We start from the raw sequence: 21,010 nt of genomic DNA, 5'->3' as shown, positions 1-21,010 counted from the left end.
GTCCAGTCCGAGTTTCCAGTATCACATATAGGCATTATCCTGCCTTTTCTGAGCCTTCATCAGCCACTGATGTGGTATGGCTTGTTGGTGAATCCAAATCCCGCCTCGGCAAGATGGCCGCCTCTGGGAGACAACCCGAATGATAATGGTAGTGAAAGTATCAGTCTCGAAGTCCAAAGGGCAGCTCGATCCAGTGCGACACGCTGCTGGCCAGTGAAGGTTCGCATGGTGGCTGTGACTGGAAAAGACCCGCCAGAGCCCAGCTTTGCGTCCCGGCATAGCCAGACCAAGTGGTCTAAAATGGCTGCTCTGGAAGTTCCACGGTTGCTTCACACGAGAGCCCAGAAGGCGTTTTTTCTGCCCCCCACGGATTCCACAACAGTCCCCATGAGGAGATGAGGCACCGAGGGGGAACTCCGACTGGGAGGTACAAGAGGGCTCCTGTCCACACTGTATGTTTGGCTGGTCGTGCCCTCCACCGCTTGGCAGGAGCACGTCCTGTGGTCCTTACTTCGTCTGGTGCAAAGGGCCTTAGTACCATGCTTCTAGCAGGTCTACTATAGCTGTTATTGTGGCTCACTAAATTCAGAGGGGACCTCTTAAAATCACTGCAGTCTTCAGCTAAATGAAGTCCCATGTGTATCTGAGTAGGAGGGAATCTCTCTTCAGTTCCATCCTTTCATGGGCAGCTCTCGGGGGAAGGTAATGGGGAGGCGGTTCTAGCTGGAGCTTTAATACTGTGGTGCATACTTAGCAACCAGTCTGAACACCCCCTAAATCCTAACAGATTTCCTGTCCTGTGCCAAGGCGTTGCTGCTTAGAGGAGCTGTATTGTAAACCTTGATTGTGGCAAACACTTCATGGTAGAGCACAGCTGTTCCCGGCTGTGGTAAGGGGTTCGCGCCTTGCCACGTGCCATCCAGGCAGCAACTACAGCTGCATAGGCAATGTAAGTAGTTGGACTTCGTGCCCCTGTTAAAACAGCGTTCCTACCTGGATTCACAATTGGCGTGCTTTCCTGCTCATCATTTCAAGAGCAAGTCTGTCTAGAGCACACAATTGGTACTGCAGTCAGAGCCCAGCAAGTCACAGGATACGCAGAAGTGTCTTCTGGTGCTGGGGCAGTCTGGCGGTGACAGTAGGGTCGCTAGCAAACGTGGTGGTTCTCACTGCAGTGATAGGCCCTGTATCTCTCACACGGGTTTCAGCGCTTCTCACAGGCAGGACTTTGGATGTACAGGAATGGCCTGGCTGTGCGGGTGCATGAGTCTCAGCTGTGTAATCTGCTTTCCTGTGGTAAGCTCTTGCTGATGCAGGTGAGTTCTGTCTCACAATCTTATTACTACTGACAGCCACAGCTGGCCAGAGTCACCCCACGCTGGCTGTGTACATGTTCCTTTGAATTGGAGTCTTACTGGATTCCTCATCGTTTTACGTTGTTCGCTTCTGTAACTTAATACTAATGGTTCTGGCGCTCAGAAGCATTCATGAAACCCGGCTGGAGTAAGTGAAACTCTTTCGGAGCAAAGCAAGTCACTCTGCCCCCAGAATGTCAGGACTTTGTGCATTTGGGCTGGCGATTGCCCTCCCCGGCTGTCTTTATGAAAATCATTGGCTTGCTTTTACTCCCTTAACCAGCAGATGGTAGCAGAGGGCTCGACAAACTAAGAGGACCGGCCTAGTCCTTGTAGTGTCCTGCGGAGGTGGCTCAGGAAACTGGCAAATGTCGCTTCAAGAACTGACCTGGCTGCCCTGCCGAGTCCCCTTCCAGCTCAAGCAGAGCGCTGCCTTTCTGATGCCAAACCGCGAGCTTGCTGCCTCGCCCGTGTCTGCAGGAACAGGGCATCATGGCACGGCTAGTGGGGAAATGCGTCCAGTCGGGAAGCACGTAACGTGCTGCCCTGTGAATAGGGGAGTAGAATTCGCTGACGTGCTGGGTATAAAGCAGAGCATTGAGGGGACTCAAATGTGAGCGTGAGCCAAGCAGCACGATGTGCATTTCCTGGCCTCTTCGGGTGCCTTTGCTGACTGCCTAGCAGCCCCTAAGCCTCTGCAAATCTAGTTGTGTGATGCTGGCCAGGGATGGTGGGAAGACCCCTGCTGACTTGCACGTTTGTCTGTTTTGGAGGAGGCTGAGAGTGGTTCATCACACCAGGATTTCTTACTGCGATCTTCAGTGGGTTTTATAGGTGGCACGGTAATTGGACACAGTACTGTAGTTTCCTCTAGAACCATAGCCACGGGGTGTGGCCCAAACGGTGTCACGCTAGTGTGAACTTGGATGGGTAATCAGGCACGCAGCAACTTACTGGTTAGCCCTATCGACTAGTAGCATCCCTCCCCGCCTGCCGCTCTGTATTTTACGGCACAGGGAAGCCGGCTCAAACACTGGGTTATTCCCTTTTATTAAAGACCCACGGAGCAGGGAATAATCCAGCGTCTGAGCCGGCTTCCCTGTGTTGTAAAATGCAGAGCGAAGCTGGAGAGATTATGGTGTGAACGGGTGTGAGCCAGACTGTGCTAGAACTATCTCCCCTTATCAACTAATCAAGGAGTTGATAGATTTTTTTATTGGCTACTCGATTAGCAAATGAATCACATTTTAACATTCTTACTCCTCATTGGTTGAAGAAGCTGCAGCTGTGATGGATGCTCTCAGACCTGAGCACCAACCAGGCCAGTAGGCACATGTATGGCACCTCCTTAGTGCTCTTGCCACATTTTGTTCTACACTAGGCCACCTTCCTGCCTAGGATCTCTTCCCATCAGTGGTCTCAGTGGAGGAGGGGGAGCAAGTCTTGTGTGAAATCTCCGGGACTCCGCTGTGAGAGGAGTGCACACCGTGTATGGACCTGAACATGGCAAAAAGCCTTTCTCCCTGTTGGAGGAATATTTTTTTTAATGCAAGCCACAAATCAGTTGTCTTTAACTGATAATGTGCTGTAGGGAGAGCTATAGTCTCCAACCAATAGGAGCTAAGAAACTGTGCTGGGGCTGGGGGCCGTGTGTGAAGCAGAGCGCCACAGGGAGCAGCTGGCCGCTTTGAGCGGTCTGGGGCTGCTGGCAGGCAGAGAAGCCTGCTGCAGGGGTGCTGGCCAGGAGCTGCTTAAGTAGGCACCTCCCAGCCAGAGCCTGCCTCTGGCATCCCACCCCTTCCTTGTCCCCCAGGTCACCACCCAGGCCACCTCTCCTCCCCCAGGTACAACTCCCAGATGATGCATTCCCCTCTTACACTCCTCTCCTGCATCCATACCCCTCCCAGACTCTTCACCCCAATCGCCTCCTTCACCCAAACTCCCTCTCAGACCCCACTCTCTCCTGCACCCCAGTCTCCTACCCTGAGCTCCCTTCTGCACCCAACCTCTGCCCCAGACCCTGCGCCCCCTCCATGGGAGAGTGCAGCCCTTGACCTCTTTCCAAAATCTTGGCGTGGCCCCCATGAAAAATTATCGTCCACCCCAGTCTAGTAGCTGCATCCCACTTGCATGCGTGTTTCAAACTCGTTGCTTTCAAATGGCTTCCATGGTTGTGTGAGATGGGGCAGGGCTTCTAGTTACTCTAAACCGTTCTTTCTGGAGTCCCTTTCCCTTTGGACTTGTGTCTAAAAACTGACATGGAAGGAGGCTCCGAAACCAGCTTTGGATCTTGCTCTTGGTCCTGGAAGAACAGAACTGATTAAAAAAACCACCGTGCGGGAAGAAGGGGTTGGACGGTTCTCGTTTGCCTTGCAGTGTTCACGTCCTTAGCTGCAACAGGCCCAGGGTGAAAGATGCTGACCCAGATGCTGGTTTGTGTACCTCACCAGTCTGGTAGCAGCGTCCCAGCGAGGGAGCCAAACAAGGAGAATGAGCAGTGTGTGAATGGGGAGGTGACACACCCTTTTTGTCCAAGCATTGTTCATACCAACGACATTCGTGTATTCTAAGTAAAATGTGCTGTCTTAATTCCTGGGATTAACCCCATTTTATTTTTCTTCCTCAGCAATGGCACCAGCATGATTTCGTTGATCATTCCCCCCAAAGACCAGATTTCACGAGTGGCAAAAATGTTAGCAGATGAGTTTGGTACCGCATCAAACATCAAGTCTCGAGTGAATCGCCTTTCAGTGCTGGGAGCCATTACATCTGTACAGCAAAGACTTAAACTCTATAACAAAGGTAACACGTGGCCCCATGGCTGCACGTTTTCCCAAGGCAAACTGTCCTTCCTTAGCCATTTGCTTGGGCTTTTACAGCAGGCTGGCCAAGGCAGACCCTAAGTTCTTCAAGCACGTTGTCTGTTGCTGCCTCTCGCCATCGATGCGTTGAATTGCTCAAGGGGTTTTAAGCAAGTCGGACTTGGGTGGGGAGGCCCAGTTCTGATTGTTGACAGCTTTGTGGGTTCTTCAGTGTGAAATCCGTACTTGCCTGCTTAACCTGGCCCTGGTTGATCTGTGGCCCCCTCTGTATGAAATGACAAATGGGCGAACAGGGGAGAAGGTAAAGCCTGCCGTCAAGGTGTACCCTGGAAAAGGGTCTGCTTGTGCAGCCTCTCTTCAAGCAAGTGGTGTGATTCCAGTAGGACTGTGTGCACACAAGGGCTGCGAGATCGGACCGGATTTGGAGAGCTGCCATGTAGGAATCGATAGTCTTTATGGGTGATACCGTTCAACCCTCTCCCAGGTCTTCCGTTGTGTAAATACTTGCTTTCTAGCAGGGATGTGAAAGGTTCACCAGTAAGCATCACCCTTAACGGCCACTGCTTGCCAGTTCCACTTAACCAGTGAGGGCTGGAGCAACGTCCCATCTGTTGTGGACAGGGGCTGCTCCTGTCCACCGTGGGCCCGGGCACATCGCGGGCAGGGGGCTGCTGCAGCCCCCTTAATTGGTTAACCGGGTCAGTTAACCAATTACATGGGGTTTTACATCCCTACTTCTAGCTGGTTTCAGACAGAATGGGAAGTGACTGTGTAGGAAGGAGTCCTGCAGAAAGGAATCTAGGGGGCACAGTGGGTCGCAAGCTAAATAGGAGTCAGCAGTGTGATGCTGTTGCAAAAAAAGGCAAACCTGATTCTGGGGTGTGTTAACAGGAGCATGAGCATTACACAATTTTTCTATTCTACTCTGCGCTGATTAGGCCTCAGTTGGAGTCTTGTGTCCCGTTCTGGGCACCACATTTCAAGAAAGATATGGAGAATTTGGAGAGAGTCTAGAGAAAAGCAACACAAATGATAAAAGGTCTGGAAAATAGTACCTATGAGGGGAGGCGGAAGTAATTGGGTTTGTTTAGTTTGGAAAGGAGAAGACTGAGAGGGGACATGATAGTGGTTTTCAAGTACCTAACAGGGTGTTACAGGGAGGAGGGAGAAATATAACAGCCGGTGATCTAAATTGTGGTGCTTTGTGTGTCCTTTACAGTACCTCCAAATGGCCTGGTTGTTTACTGTGGAACAATTGTGACAGAAGAAGGAAAAGAAAAGAAAGTGAACATTGACTTTGAGCCTTTCAAACCAATCAATACATCGTTGTATTTGTGTGACAACAAATTCCATACGGAGGTAGGAGAGATCCTGGACTGCTCACGGGTCTTGCCGTAGCCAAAGCATCATGATGCATTTCAAACAGCTGTGCTGGGCTTGCTGAGTAATTCCTATCGTACGTGTGGCCAGACGTCCCAGAGAAGCAGACCTTAAGAGGAAACCAGCTCTGTATTTGGTGTGGGCTAGAAATGCATGCTGTGTGCTGGGAGGGGTTTTGTGTGGTGAGGTCCCAAGTTCCCGGTGCCTCGGGAGCTCTGCTGCAGATGAACTTAATAGCCCGAGCGGGTATCAAGTGTGTCTAATGCACAGTCTTCTCTGGGGAGTTGGTGGCAGGCCTTGTCTAGCATCCCTGACAGCTGTGCTGGAAGCCGGGCTTAGTAAAAGGTCGAGATGCCTCTGGTTTTGTGTCACTAGTTCTCGTGTAGGTCTTGCTGCCAAACTTGCCTTGCTCTTGCCGAAGGGAGTGGAGCAGCATGTTGGATGAGGATTGCCACGCATGGGCCCATGCCGCTTACGTTTATTCATTCAAACCCAAGAGCATGGCTTTGCATTGATGGGTACTATAAGCCTAGTAATAATATATCTGTGTATCTGTTTGAATGACCGATAACTAGAAAAAGGTATTGATCCGTTACCTTCTCCTGGGGCATAAGCACGTCACGATGGAGTCTCCTTCCGGTGCCACCGTCCCTTAACGGATCAGCATATTTCTGCCTTTCCGTATTCTGGCCATCCAGTCAACGTTGTTTTACATAACCTATCCTGCATGTTTGAGGAAACCTCACTTCCCCTGCCTTTATTGTCCAGGCTATTTTCATCTCTATCCCAATTGGTTTACTTACTCTGATCATACCGAGGCAGGGACTTTCCTGTTTCGTCGGTGTCTTTGTGTGTTCTGTGCTGATTAACTTCCTCTTACCTCTGGCCTTTCACATAGTACAAGCCTCACCTTTATCCTGCATGTCACTGAAAGCTGCTGTAAACCTGTCCATAAGGATGCATTAAGCAAGCAACACTCAAGTCAAGCAAAGACTAGGCTGAGGCCAGGTAGCTTAGCAGGGGTATTACCCTGGCCTGTCTAGAGGCCTTTTCTGTGTGATCCATGCGCATGGCATTTCTAGCAAGCCCTATTCTGTCCTCCAGCAGCAGAGAGTCCCTTCCTTCCCAGGCCACTGCCTCACTGAGTCATACCAGTGACTTGGGAGGCAGATGGCAGCTGATGGAGAACAGTGAGGCAGGAAGGAACGTGGCCTGCAGGCTCAGTCTTCACTTTGCACGGGCCGTCTGTCAGGTTGCACCATGCGCTTGTGAACTGTACTGCCTCATTCCGCAAATACTTTGCTGGCCTCTAATATGAGAGCATGCGCCTGAAGCAGGAAGTCCGTATTCTGACCATGTACATACCTGTGGCTGGAGTCTGATCACACATGGATTGTCCCATCCAAATGAAAAGGTCCATTACCAGCCTCCTAGGGATTGTAAGTGCTCTGGGGTAGGCATTGTCTCTGTCTGTCTGTCTGTCCCTTCCCTTTGGGGTTATACTGGTGGGAGAGCTCCCAAACACTTTAGCCTTTAGCCTGCCAGGAGTTGCTGGCACTAGTGCTGGTCTCCCTACTTAGATGGGACACCAGCCTGCTGTCCAGGAGAGACAGGGCTGCTCAAAGCTCCAACTCACAGCTGGGGAAAGAGACCGTATGGAAAAAGGGGAGGGAAAACGTCCCAAAAAAAGCAAACCTAGGGATGTGGGAAAGACCAGGGATACAAAGGCCTGAGCCATAGCAACTCCTCCAGCAAGTAGTGCGGGGACCCTGAGTCTTGAGAGGGGAACAGTAGTCCGCAGTCTGTCACCAGCATTAGGGGTAGAACCGTCGGCGTCAGTGGGCTGAACCCTTCTGAAAACCGTCGCTGCAGCCCAGCAAATAACTGGAGCGGGCATTGCATCGTTTGCTTTCAAACTGTAATAGCTGCAGTCATTGACACAGTCATGGTGCCTTGTTCCTTGGCCGGTCTGCTTTCCCTGTCCTCACTGAGTAGATGCTTAGTTCCAGTTTGCCTAGCTTGGTTTGTCGCACAGTGGTGCATGTGGAAAGAGGGCTGCAGTCAGTTCTGCCGGGCCAGTGAGATCCACATGCCACAATTGCTGTTCATTTTGATGCGTAAAGTGGAAGGTGCAATCCTTCCTTGCTCCTGGGATACAGGAGGTGGAACCTTTATCTTGGCAAACGAGTGGATGGCGATCATGGAGCAACAAGAGCCTTTTTAAAATGATGGCTAAAAAGGGATGAAACCCAGGCTGCAAGAACAGCCTTACAGAAGAGCAACACGCCCTTTCGTTGGGCTCTCTAAGCAGGCAATAGAATGCATGGCAGAGCATCAATGAAAGGGAAATGACTGACTATTGGATACTTATTTTTAAACCAGAATAAATCAAGAACACACAATTCTAGTCCCCAGATTCTAGTCCCTTGCCTTTTGGCAGTCATGAGATCTGATAAGATTTACTCCCGCTATTTTATTGCACCTGAGAAATTGAAGTCACTTCCCAAGAGGAGTTTGAACTCTGAAATCTGTCTCTAATGGATTTACAATGACTCTTTGATACCTGGGCTGGAATGCTACTCCTGATCTCCCAACTCACTTGGCACTGCCCCGTTAAATAGATTGCAGTGTAACATGCCGTTTCTACTACCACTACTCATAAATTAATAAAAAAATATTTGTTTGCCACGGTCCTCCCATTAATACCATTTATTTCCCTGGTGCTTAACTCAAAATCCACAGGCTTGATTGTTCTTTTGGATAAAGGTAACTGATGCGTTTTGTTCCAGCTGTTCATTCTAATAATTTCTCTGGAGGACGTGCAGAGAGTTGAAGCCACTTGGTAGCAAGTGAACAGCATCGCTTCCAGATTGCTGAGAACCTGTCACATTAATATGAAACTTCGGGTACCGGTTACAGATTCTGAAATTCCTGCAATAGGGCAAGAAATAGTCGAACTTCAAATGTGAATCTTTGCTCCCTGGCTGCTTGAAATGTTCCTCCCTGTGATCCAGGAACAAACAGCGGAAGCAGTTTTTGGAAGGAGGCAACTGACAAGTCCTAGTCAGTGAGCAATGATGATAAGACTTGCTGGCTCCGAAGGGAGCAGCCAACTCGGAGGAATCCCCTGCTAAACCTTCACTGCAGGAGGAAGATGTCATGGCTCTGTCCTCCTTCAACCCATCGCTAATACATCAAATCCTGTTACAAATGATCCTGTAATCTGCAACACTGTGGTTTTATCATAGTTGGCCTGGATTTCATGATTGTCAACATTGAGAGACTGTCTGGTAGACAGATGTGATCATGTTGACTCTACTTGGTAGCTTCAGCGCTAAGGCTCTGGGGACTGATACAGTAAAACCCAGCAGCATTACACTGATAGAGCCGACTTGGAGGACCCAGTGAAACATAAGCCCCTAGACAGGAACATGAAGAAAAGGAGTACAGCTTCCTTTCCACACAGCTAAGCAGAATAGGAATTTAACGTGGAAAGCTAATTTGGGTACACAGAGATAACCCTCCAGTTTTTTCTGAGGGTTACCCAAGGTGCTGACCAAGACCACTGCAAATAAGGGAGAACTTGCATCTAACACACAGCATCAGCACCTTGCTCTAGCACTCAGTAGTACAGGGCACAAGACAGTAACCAAGAATCAAGCGTTTTCTTGGGTATTTGTGTCAATTTCACCGTGGCTGCCTCAAAAATGTCCATGGCCGCCAAACTATTGTTGTAATGATCTGTGTTGTGCGTGGTGGTCTCCCTTAACGAACTGCTGCTCTGCTTAGTCATCACACCGATCAGCTGGTTGGTTGGCTGATGGCATTTATTGCTAATTGTGTTGTGTTCCCATTTCAGGCTCTGACAGCACTACTGTCTGATGATAGCAAGTTTGGTTTTATCGTAATAGATGGTAGTGGCGCGCTCTTTGGAACTCTTCAAGGAAACACAAGAGAAGTCCTGCACAAGTTCACTGTGGATCTCCCAAAGAAGCATGGTAATGCAATGTAACAAACCTTAAATGCCTCCCACGGAAAGAGATCGTGGAGGCGCAGAGAAGAGTGGAAAGTACAGTTAACGATGCAGTGTGTGTGTAATTCTACACCTTGGAGAAATACCTAGCTGACTTAGACAATGAAATATTAAGAGACACAGATACATGTGAAAGAATGAAACCAGTAACATCCAAATCCTGCAATTCATTTCTCTGCCATCTTCTATTAGTCTTAAACTCTTAGCAAGTCAGCATGATGCACTGCTAGCTAGGGGTGTACAGGTTTAACCGGTTAACTGGTAAGCATTACCTTACTGGCGTAACTGGTTAACCGGTGCCCAGCCCTATGGTTTAGCCATTTAACAATTTACAGGGGATTTTACATCCCTACAGCTAACCCATATACAAGGACACTTTCCAGTCAAATTTGACCCCAAAGTTGGGTGCTCACAAATAGGTTGTGTAAAACAAAGATGCTTAAATTACACCGGAAAGCGCCTTTGAATCTTTCCTTGAGGGTGTGTGCGTCTCAGACACTGACCTCTTGCAAGAAAATCTCAGTGGAACTGTTTGCCCTCTGGTGCTGTCAAAGCCACAAGAAGTGCCAGCAGGTTAACGACGCAGAGTTCAGTGGACTTTGAAATGTTCAGTTCAATGTGGCGTTTGTGGTGCAAGCAAGGCTATTAAATAACTTCCTCTGATATCTTAAGTGGGAGGGGATAGTACTTACCTAGCAGTTGCCCAGTCTTGGTTAACTGTCTGTTTCATCTACGTTTGCCCAGTGTAGCTAAACTTGTGGGCTGTGTCTACATTGGCCCCTATTCCATAATAGGGATGCTAATGTAGCACTTTGGAATAGGCAAATCCGCGGGGGATTTAAATATCCCCCACGGGATTTGCATTAACATGGCTGCCGCTTTTTTCCGGCTTGTAGATAAGCCGGAGAAGAGCGCCAGTCTGGACGCGATCCTCCGGAAAATAAGAGATCCTCCGGAAAAGAGCTTATTCCTACTTGAAGAGCTTATTTTCCGGAGGATCGCGTCCAGACTGGCGCTTTTCTCCGGCTTATCTACAAGCCGGAAAAAAGCGGCAGCCATGTTAATGCAAATCCCGCGGGGGATATTTAAATCCCCCGCGGATTTGCCTATTCCGAAGTGCAACATTTGCATCCCTATTACGGAATAGGGGCCAATGTAGACGTAGCAGTGGAGAACTCTAGGCCAGAGGTCCCATACCAGTGCATAGAGGCTTCAGTTAGTGCAGCATAGTCTGGTGATTTTTACCATAGTGAACTGCACTGGTGTAAGCCTCACATTTCCAGGGAGAGCTTGTGTATGGAGAAGTATCTGACATACATTACTGCAAACTGCTTTCATGCAGACTCACTGGTTGGTTGTTCTTCGAGCTTCATTGTGACGTCTTCACATGGAGGACGTCACCTGATGATTGGGCCCTGCCTGGTTGTTCTCTGCTGTTTTAATTGAATTCCCTTATCTCTACTCAGAGCAGATAAAATTACATCCTTTCTTGGGTTCATTTGCTCTAATTGACCTGGCTGGGGTTTCTGTGGAAGTGGGCCTCACGATGGCTACATCCCGTCCGTTCTCTTATAGGTAGAGGAGGTCAGTCTGCCTTGCGTTTTGCTCGTTTGAGGATGGAAAAGCGACACAACTATGTAAGAAAGGTAGCGGAGACGGCTGTGCAGCTCTTCATCTCCGGGGACAAGGTGAACGTGGCTGGTCTCGTCTTAGCTGGATCCGCTGACTTCAAAACTGAACTGAGTCAGTCGGACATGTTTGATCAGGTAAGCGCGAGTGGACTTCCTGTGTGAAGTGAAACCGACAGCCTGCCTGCTTAAGGACTGACCAACGTCCTCATGATGCTAGCGGTTGCTGTGGCTCATGGCTGGCACGTGTTCTTCAGGAGAAACCCAACTGAGAGCGCACAACAGAAGGGTTGTGTTCTGTGGGGAGGCATTTGTATCCCTGAGACCTGCAGGGAGCTAGGGTTTTGCTTAGTAATGGCGAGTAGCTGGTGGGATGCTAAAAGTGGAATTCGTATTCTCTCCTTTTATTCCCAAGCAAAAAGCAGAAGTTTCACTAGAATTAAACTCCTCTTAACTGGATCTCTCTGGTCCTGCTCTCTGAAAGTTGCAGTTGCCCATTATGTTTAGAACTCGCATGCAGAGATTCTGAAGTCAGATGACCAGTGTAGCAATTTTCAGGCGCTTTTTTTTTTTTATTGGAATGGGTTTCTGAAGTGATTGCCCAGCCGTGCTGCTCAACAGGTTGGCTAACATGAACATTGTTTTTGTGTAGCGGTTGCAATCCAAAGTGCTGAAACTAGTTGATATCTCGTATGGTGGAGAAAATGGATTCAATCAAGCAATTGAGTTGTCCACTGAGGTCCTCTCCAACGTGAAATTCATCCAAGAGAAGAAACTAATAGGTATGAATACATCTCTATAGCTAGTCCCCTCCTTGCCCTGCTTCGCTCCTCACACCAGTGCGGCTGTGGCTTCGGTGCGCTAGCTCAGTCCTAATGTGAAAGTTGGGCAGAAGGGGATGCCAGCGACCTGCCTTCTCCAAGCACGTCAAATGCTGCCTTCAGTGTAGAATAAACCTTCCGCTTCTCTGGCCACAAGTGGCCTGTGTGCTGACCTTCGAATTCAGGTGGTGCCAATGGAGACCTGGCAGTTGCTGGCCTTGCATCGGTCACTTACACCCGCTTCTGGCCTGTTCCACCCAGACATGCTGAAGTGCCGTCAGTTGCTGCTTTCGTTGAAGACCCCAAGTGTGTCACCCCCATGGTGTCCTGGAGGGGACTGTTGGGTTTGTGGTTGGGGCACAGAACTTCAACTTGAGTGATCTAGGTTCAGTTCCCAGCACTGCTACCAGTTTGCTGTATGACTTGGGGCAAGTCCCTGTGGGTGTGTCTAGACTACATGCCTCATTCGACGGAGGCATGTAGATTAGCCAGATCGGAAGAGGGAAATGAAGCCGCGATTAAAATAATCATTTAAATTTAAATGGCTGCCCCGATCTGCCGATCAGCTGTTTGTCGGCAGATCGGGGGAGTCTGGACGCGATGCCCCGACAAAGAAGCCTTTCTTCATCGACACAGGTAAACCTGGTTTCACGAGGCTTACCTGTGTCGATGAAGAAAGGCTTCTTTGTCGGGGCATCGCGTCCAGACTCCCCCGATCTGCCGACAAACAGCTGATCGGCAGATCGGGGCAGCCATTTAAATTTAAATGAAGCCGCGATTATTTTAATCGCGGCTTCATTTCCCTCTTCCGATCTGGCTAATCTACATGCCTCCGTCGAAGGAGGCATGTAGTCTAGACACACCCTGCCTGTGGGCCTCAGCAGCAAAAAGGTCCCGTCTGACTGCAACGTGTCGGGCATTGTGTCTGAGGAGTTTCATCGGTACAGATGAGACAGCCCATTGGCTGTTACCTGCCTGGATAACAGTATCACTGCCTGACCTGCCGTGTGGCCAGGGAATGACCAGATGCTTAATTGCCTGTTGAAATGCATTGGTTGTGCTGATAGTGGGGGCTACTTCCCCTTTCCTGCCAGACTGCTCCTGCTGTCCTCTCTCCACCCTATGCCTGATGCTTTCATGCAGGCCAGCTTGAGTTTCAGGCCTCCCATGCAGTCTGGGGAACCCTGCCTCTGATCTCTACTGTCTCCAAGAAAATGGGGATTAAGTTTTGCTTTTTTTAATACTGTTACCAGAAATGATCTGCTCCTCACGCTGGTGAGCAGACAACGCTTGGTAAGACCCACTGTTTGGGGCCGGAACAGCAGCTGCCTTGCACGGAAGGGGAGTCAAGTTCAGGGCCTGCTTGTGGTTGATGGCTGGGCGCTAGGTTAGCCTCTGTCGCACTTTGCCGTGCTCCTGACAGAGCTGGCTAGGTTTAGTGAAACGTCCCGGGACACGGTCTCCGTTCACGAGGGTTCTCTGGTGTCTCCCCATACAGGCCGATACTTCGATGAGATCAGCCAGGACACGGGGAAGTACTGCTTTGGGGTGGAGGACACGCTGAAAGCTTTGGAAATGGGAGCAGTAGAGATACTGATAGTTTATGAAAATCTGGATATAATGAGATACGTTCTCCATTGCCAAGGCACAGAAGGTACGTTGTGCGTCCGGGCTGGAGGGGGTTAGCTGGCCTGTGTTCCTTGGAAAATCTCTGTGGTCTGCTTTGCAGGACTCCATAAGGGGAGGTTTTATAGAAATCCTCGGGGGGGATGTAACATCCTGGTCAGTCAGTTAATTGGTTAAACGTTGGGTTAACCTGATTCAGTGGGATCCAGGTGGGAGGGGACAGATCCTGCCTAGCTGGATCACCCCCAGGACTCCTACTCCCAGCCCCATGTTTGGGCTGGCTTCCAGCCCCCCGCTCTGGCTAAGAGCCAGCCCCCTGCCCGCAGCAGGCAGGGAGCTGCTCCAGCCCCGCACCGGTTATCGGTTAGGCTTTCACGTCCCTAGTTACTAGCCTGGGAGAGAGCGGGAGGTGGGGTGCGGACCTGGGAGGGGGCGACACAGACCTTGAAGATGCAGCTTTGCAGAAGTGTTCCTCCCTGCCATGCGACTTCACACTTCCATAAGAGGTGTGAGATTAACGTGGCTGCAGCCACTAGGCCATTCTGCCCCTCCCCAAAACACCACTCAAATTCCTCGGTTCTTTTGGCCAGGAGAAACATTTCGTGCCTGCCCCAGCCAGCGTTGTGCTCAGTGCCTCCGTGCGCAGCCTTGTGCTCTGTGCGTGCCCAACCGGAAAGGACGGGATTCAGAAACCTTTGAGCCGCCTGTTGCGGTGTCTGCTGCAGACTGTCTAGTTCTGTCGAGTGTCTAACCTTGTTTCTCTCTCTCAGAGGAGAAGATTCTCTATTTGACACCAGAACAAGAGAAAGACAAATCCCACTTCACAGATAAAGAGGTATTCCCACGCCTGGCCTTGTACACAGGGATGATTGTGCTGTAGGGACTTGGACTCCTACACAGCTCGCTAATGCGCCAACATTTCTCACTGAATTGTGCTCTCGAGCTTCTTGACACAGTCCCGATGTGATGGGCGGCTCTGTCTTTCCCTTTTGCCTTGAACGTGACTCCAGGGTCTGACCTGGTTGGCGTTTCCTAATTGAGTTCCTTGCTTGGGGTCTCTCTGGGCAGAGGAGCTTGGAAGATGAATTAAAAGGGACTAGGCGAGCACAGCTGAACCTAGCTCTTCTACTTGAGCGTTTCCTCTTTTGGTCCATCCCTCACTGCCCTGTGCCGCAGTACCCCAGCATCGGGGGTGGGGGTGGGGGCATGAAGCAGATGGGATTGCATGCGCAAGGCAATGGAGATTGTGCTCCTAGACATGCTGGGAGTTGATGGTCGATGATCCACCATCGTGTGGGCATAGAGAGGCTGTCCATCCCAAATTGGAGGAACATCAGTGCTCTCCCTTGCGACTTCCCCTCTCCTCTGCTTGCTGGGACAGGCAGGCGGGGCCCTGGCCCCGTGGAAAAGGCAGCACTGAAAAGATGCTGCCCTGCTGCCGTTTGACTGTGCGGCTAGTGTAGCCACATCGGTCTCACTTGGCTTTGCTGTCAGCTTGCCGTGTAGCATGAGGGCCCTGAGGGTAATGGTGGCACAAGGCCAGACAAATTGCACCTTCCTCCCTGTAAGCCCCGGCCCCTCTGCCTCAGTGCTCTCCTAGGACACCCAATGAAGAGGGTTCAAGGGATCTGTCCGATTGTCCAAGAGGCCACGGCTGGAGATGGCCACGTTCATCCCGATGCCGCCGATTCCCTCCCCTGCACTCGCCCCCAAGTGTGGAGACTGAACGTAGACAAGACCTTCCAGAACTTTCTGAGCTCTCCCTCACGTGCCCAGCACCAAGCACCTCTTTGGTCCCGGCCCTGTGTGCTGAGCAGGCTTGGAGCCGCATGCGTAGCCAGCGGTGCACCTGCAGAGCTAGAAACCGGAGGGTGGGGGCGGGTAGGACTCTGATAGCACCAGCAGTGCTGGGGGATGGCCAAAGAGGTGACTCCCGTTGATGACGTGATGCCTGAAGCTAAAGAAACGTCCCTTGGGCCATGCCTGCTGCAGTGGCACAGCTACGGCTCTGCAGCTATGCTACTGTCATGCCCAGAGGGCTTTCTGTCGCGGGAGGAACTCCACCTCCTCACGTGGTGGCGGTTAGGTTGGCGGAAGGATTCTTCCCAGCTTGAGGGTGTGAACCTAGCATTGGCTGTTGACTTAGCACCGTGTAGACCAGACGTCTCTTTTTTTTTTTTTCTCTCTCTCCTCTCTTCGTCTGCAGACCGGCCAGGAGCACGAGCTGATAGAAAGCATGCCCCTTCTGGAGTGGTTTGCTAACAACTACAAGAAATTCGGAGCCACGTTGGAAATTGTTACAGACAAGTCACAGGAAGGATCCCAATTTGTGAAAGGATTTGGAGGAATTGGAGGTAAATTGCAAGAGAACAAGTAGTCTAAGGCAAAACCACTGACCCTCTGGAACTTGATTCTCCCACCAGAAGAGATGTTCCCATGGGGTCATGTGTCTTCAGCTCACTGTGTACGAAGGCCCCCATTCAGTAAAACAGTGTTGTGTATGCTACAGTATATCGTCGTGGCGCTCAAGCTATGGCCCTGGAACAACTGGTGGTCCACAGAACACGTTTTGGTTCAGTGGGGAGGTGGGTGGGCACATGATGCTGGCTCCTCTTGTATTCAGCTGCCAAGTGTCAGTAAGCTCACTAAAAATACATGACTGCCCTGCCATTCTTAGCAGCTGCTGGTGTTGTGGGGGAAGGTTATGCCCTTGTGACTGGAAAGGGAAGTGTCCGAGACAATGGAGAGATTTTTCAAGGCCACACCTACATTTGGGTATCTGCCACTTGATCCTTTGAAAATCTGTTCCCTGTCCATCTTCCCAGTCCTCCGCTGCTCTGCGAACTCTCTCGGTACATGGGAAGCGCCATTGAAGTTCAGGAGCTCTTAAAAGTCTGGTGGGCCTAAAGACTTAGCTCCCTGGTGGGACTCGATTGTCCACTGACTCTCGTGTTCCAGTGCCCATAGTTAGGGCCCTCCCGGATCGAGTCCATTTCGCCAATGTCATGGTATAGGAATTAAAAAATTGTAAGTTTCATAATTCACGTTGGAATTGGAAATGTCCCAGTGTTCTGGGGGTCCTGACCAGGTTGGGCGGTTGCGAGGTTATTGGGGTCGGAGGGGGTATTGTGGGACTCGTCCCCTGACGTCTGCACTGTTGCTGCAGAGCTGGACCCTCAGGGTATGTCTCAGATTAGGCAGGCCAACGTTGCAAATGAGGCAGGGATTTAAATACCCCGTGCCTAATTTGCATAAAAATGGCCATTACGTTTTGCCGACTCAGCACGTTGTCGGCAAAAAGCAGCAGTCTGGAGGGGGATCTGTCGAGAAAGAAAGAGAGCCTTTTTCGACAGATCCTGTAAACCTCCTGCAAGGACGCATGCTGCTGCACTGCTGGCAGGGCACTGCCATCAGCGCTGGTCACGCAGCCAGCTGCGATTGCTCAGCTCTGATAGCAGCACAGCTGTAAGGGGGGCAGTAAAGCAACCCCTCTAAAATCTTTAATCTGATGTCCTTTCCGTTCAGAACTCCCACTTTGAGAGGAGCTCGTCTTCCCTGTGAGGTCTGGATAGTGCAGGGTAACAGTGTGCAAACGACCAGATGTCACGGAGGCAGGCCAGGCTTCATGGGCCGTGACATGTTTTTCGTGGTCATAAATTTGGTAGGGTCCTAGAAGGATGGATGTCCCGATGATTGTTCATTTAAGCCAGCATTGCTGGGGGCCAGGGCCTTCGGAGCCCTGAGGGGAGGGAACTATTCAGTGTGGAATAGAACTCTGCTCATGTTCCCTGGCGTCAGCTGTTTTAGCTAGGCCCTCGCTGGCGGGAATGGAGTCGGAGCCGATGGGTGACTCTCAGCGAAGGCCTAATCGAACCGATTTCATACTGTGATAACGGTCAGGGTGACATTGCTAGTTACACCTGTGCATCCCGCCTCTTGGACCCATATGCCAGTACGGAGGTACAGGCAGTCCCCGGGTTACGTACAAGATAGGGACTGTAGGTTTGTTCTTAAGTTGAATCTGTATGTAAGTCGGAATTGGCGTCCAGATTCAGCCGCTGCTGAAACTGACCGCCAGTTCTGACTTACATACAGAATCAACTTAAGAACCCCAAGCATCCCCAAATCAGCTGCTGCTGAAACTGATCAGCGGCTGATTCCAGGAAGCCTGGGGCAGAGCAACTCTGCCTCTGGCTTCCTGTAGTCAGCGCTGGTCAGTTTCAGCAGCGGCTGACTTGGGGACGCCTGGGGCAGAGCAGCTGGGGTGCTGCTGGGTTGCTCCAGTAGCGCCGCTCCTCGGCGCTACTGGACCAACCCAGCAGCACCCCAGCTGCTCTGCCCCAGGCGTCCTGATGCAGCCACTGCTGAAACTGACCAGCAGCGGCTGAATCAGGACCTGGGGCAGAGCAGCTGGGGTGCTGCCGGGTTGGTCCAGTAGTGCCCAGAGCGGCGCTGCAGGACCAATCGGCAGTGCCCCAGCTGCTCTGCCCCAGGGTCCAAAACAAAAACCTGGTCTGCTGGGGGGGGCACACTAGCTGCGTTCCCCCCCCCCCCCCAGCAGACCAGGGACACGGGGAGCAGAGCCAGAGAGACATTTTTCACATGGCAGACTCCAGAGAGACATTTTTCACATGGCAGTAATAATCAGTAAATAAAGCTTTCACAACTGCCTTCAAAACCACCTGGCAGTCCAGATTTGATCTGTGGTCAGCCTGTTGACTACCCGTGGTCTGTAGCATCTTAATTCTGCAGAGCCACCTTCCATGGGACATTACAGGCAGATGGAAAAAATCATGGTCTCCATCCTGCGAGTTGAGGTTTGAAATAAGGTAATGTAGAAATCGCTGACTTAGGCACACGTGCAGTAGGTCCACAGTATATTCTAAGATCTGTTTTGTACTAAGCCCTTGCTGACATGCTGAACTGTGAAGCTAAAAGGTGTCTTGTTTTTACTAGGTATCTTGCGGTACCGAGTGGATTTCCAGGGAATGGAATACCAAGGAGGAGACGATGAATTTTTTGACCTTGATGACTACTAGGTAGTCGACCTGGGTCCGGCAAAACGTGCCTCACCCCTCCAGCATCCAACCCAAGGAGCAAATGGTGGAAAACACAACAGATCCCTGCCTTAGAATTGGAACATTTCCAGAACTTGATCCATAAGCATTGGATTTAAAAAAACAAAACCCTACACTTTGATTTTGTCATAGTGTCAGTACAGCAGCAAACTACTAAGTTCCTATATGCCACTTTGGACTAATTTAAAAGAATCCCAGTTTTTACTCTTACTCGATGGTGAAATTGGTTGCTCTGTATTTTATGAAAATGATTTTTTTAACCGTCATGATACATTAACTGCTGTAAACCTTCCTTCCAAAATTAATAGAAGTACGATCATCCTGGTTTGTTTCTTTTATTTTGATTGGAGAAAATCCATTGCTGCATTTTGCAGTGACATGACCCATTTACATGGCATTCTCAGCTTAGACTGCAGAAGTGTAGTAAGATATCGGGGCTGCTGGGTCCCAAAGCGTAAGAGAAGAGGCATTCTGTGCCGGCCGGCCGGCAAGGTGTGGCTGGCACTTTCAGATAGCTTGGGGAGCTGCTTTGACAAGCCAAACTCTTACCTAGATCCATTTTGCAAAAACATGACTTGCCCAAATTAGGGAGCACCCATCATTGGTTGCAGTGGTAATGCTGCCAGTCTTAGCAGGTTTCATTTGGGAATGGAGTGGTGCGGTTTTCAGTCTTGACCGAAATGAACACACGATGCAAGGGAAGGGGGGGGACCCTTCTGTCTGTCTGGGTCTGTTCCGAAGGGGTTTTTGCTTTAGGACTGCAATTCCTTGATTATGTCAATTTGATTGTTGAACCCATCAATGCTTTACATGAAGCAGGTATTTCACAGGGGCAACTAACAAGCTGTGACTGTGATTTAAACCCTTGGCACTGGTGGATTTGGACAACTTGATGCTGCTGTTGAACACTAATGTGCCCCATTGGGAAAATCCAGCTCCCCAGCACCAAGGGCTTGAGAATAGATTAGCAGGGGGTCCTGTACATCTGAGACGGAGCTCTAGTCTAGCCTTAGAAGTGGGTTCACACTTCCGATTTTCCCCAGACTCTCAAGCAGTGTCTTGGTGACGCCTGTTCAGAGACCGCATTTCGAAATGCTAGAAATGGTTCCATGTCCCTAGAGCCAGAGTCAGCATTGGCACGTGACACGGAGCACCCAGCTGAGCTTTCTGGTCTCTCGGGAGGGTGGGTTTTCTGAGTACGCTGACGTTTTAGTGCCTAACTGCTGTCCTTCTCTGATTCTTCCTCTGCACTCGTGGCGTGCGGGTTGGAAGCAGCTTCTTGCTCCCAAGTGGCGTACTTGCATATCGTTCCAATAATCCTGTTTCACTTGAATGGAGGGGGGGTGCTTGTCTTAAAACAAAGCTTCTGACTCTCACGCTGTACTCCTAGAGGTCCAAAATGACTTTGTCAATGTGAGCAATATAACCTGTACCGCAGTTCTAGACCTCAGCAAGCAGTCAATGTTGGCCATTGTCTACAAAGGAGGTTCCCATCAAAGCCGGAGTCTCCTAGGGAAGTGGTGCGGTTGGGTCTGCTGGAAACTTGCACAAAACCCAAGCGCCAGTGAGTGTGCGGTCTTTGAAGCAGTGTGTTTGGATTTTGCCATTGTAAATGGGTCTAATGTGACATGACAAGACCAGAAAAAATTGGATGTAAATTTACATTTTTGAATATACTGCTTGTTGTTTCACATGATACATTTAGGGTATGCAGCTCCTTTTTGTAGTTTTTATTTTTACTATTTAAGTTTGGAAATGATGCCAAATTTTTTTGTATTTCTTTAATCAATGTGTTCTCTTCAGTGATATATATTGCATTATATATTGATGGTGTATATCAATATATACTGATATGTATTACACTTACACATGCAAACACATTACAAGGTGGGTGAGAAATCCTAGCCTTCGCATACTATATAGCCTCTGCAGAGAGATCCCAAGCAGTAATATCTTGGTGTTGTGATGTACAGAAATGGAGAAGAGTATTAAACCATATTTAAGAATATAGCATGGACTCTTGATTTTCTTTTAGTGCAGTAATTACTTTTATGTGGGCAATGTTGCTTGACGGGCCTCGTGAACTCTCGGCAGCAGCCGCCTAGATAATAGATAGAGCCTCTTGTTTCCACTTAACACACTAGCTTTCCCGACTGGCAGCCCAGAATGCACAGGTCTTTGTTTTCAGCCCAACAATAGGGAAGCCAATGTAGACTTTGAGAAGCATGACGGGGGGGAAAAAACAAATCGAATTCAAGCCCTCAAAA

General features: G+C 50.0%; 1 protein-coding gene across 1 annotated transcript in view; it reads left to right on the top strand.

The window, feature by feature from the left end:
* The window catches only part of ETF1 (eukaryotic translation termination factor 1), a 31,024-nt gene extending 10,273 nt beyond the window's left edge, over window positions 1-20,751 (top strand). Inside the window, exons 3-11 of the mRNA XM_075900139.2 lie at window positions 3,982-4,157; window positions 5,397-5,536; window positions 9,417-9,555; window positions 11,166-11,356; window positions 11,871-12,000; window positions 13,538-13,693; window positions 14,436-14,500; window positions 15,872-16,019; window positions 18,622-20,751. Of these exons, the coding sequence (XP_075756254.1) occupies window positions 3,982-4,157; window positions 5,397-5,536; window positions 9,417-9,555; window positions 11,166-11,356; window positions 11,871-12,000; window positions 13,538-13,693; window positions 14,436-14,500; window positions 15,872-16,019; window positions 18,622-18,704 (1,228 nt within the window). The 3' untranslated portion in view covers window positions 18,705-20,751. The remainder of the gene's footprint in view (window positions 1-3,981; window positions 4,158-5,396; window positions 5,537-9,416; window positions 9,556-11,165; window positions 11,357-11,870; window positions 12,001-13,537; window positions 13,694-14,435; window positions 14,501-15,871; window positions 16,020-18,621) is intronic.
* Window positions 20,752-21,010: the final 259 nt, after the last annotated feature.

The sequence above is a fragment of the Pelodiscus sinensis genome, chromosome 16 (assembly GCF_052426305.1).
Source record: "Pelodiscus sinensis isolate ZL-2025 chromosome 16, ASM5242630v1, whole genome shotgun sequence".
In the NCBI taxonomy this organism is placed as follows: Eukaryota; Metazoa; Chordata; order Testudines; family Trionychidae; genus Pelodiscus; species Pelodiscus sinensis.
Note: the sequence above shows the minus strand (reverse complement) of the source record. Positions and strands in the feature narration are given on the sequence as shown.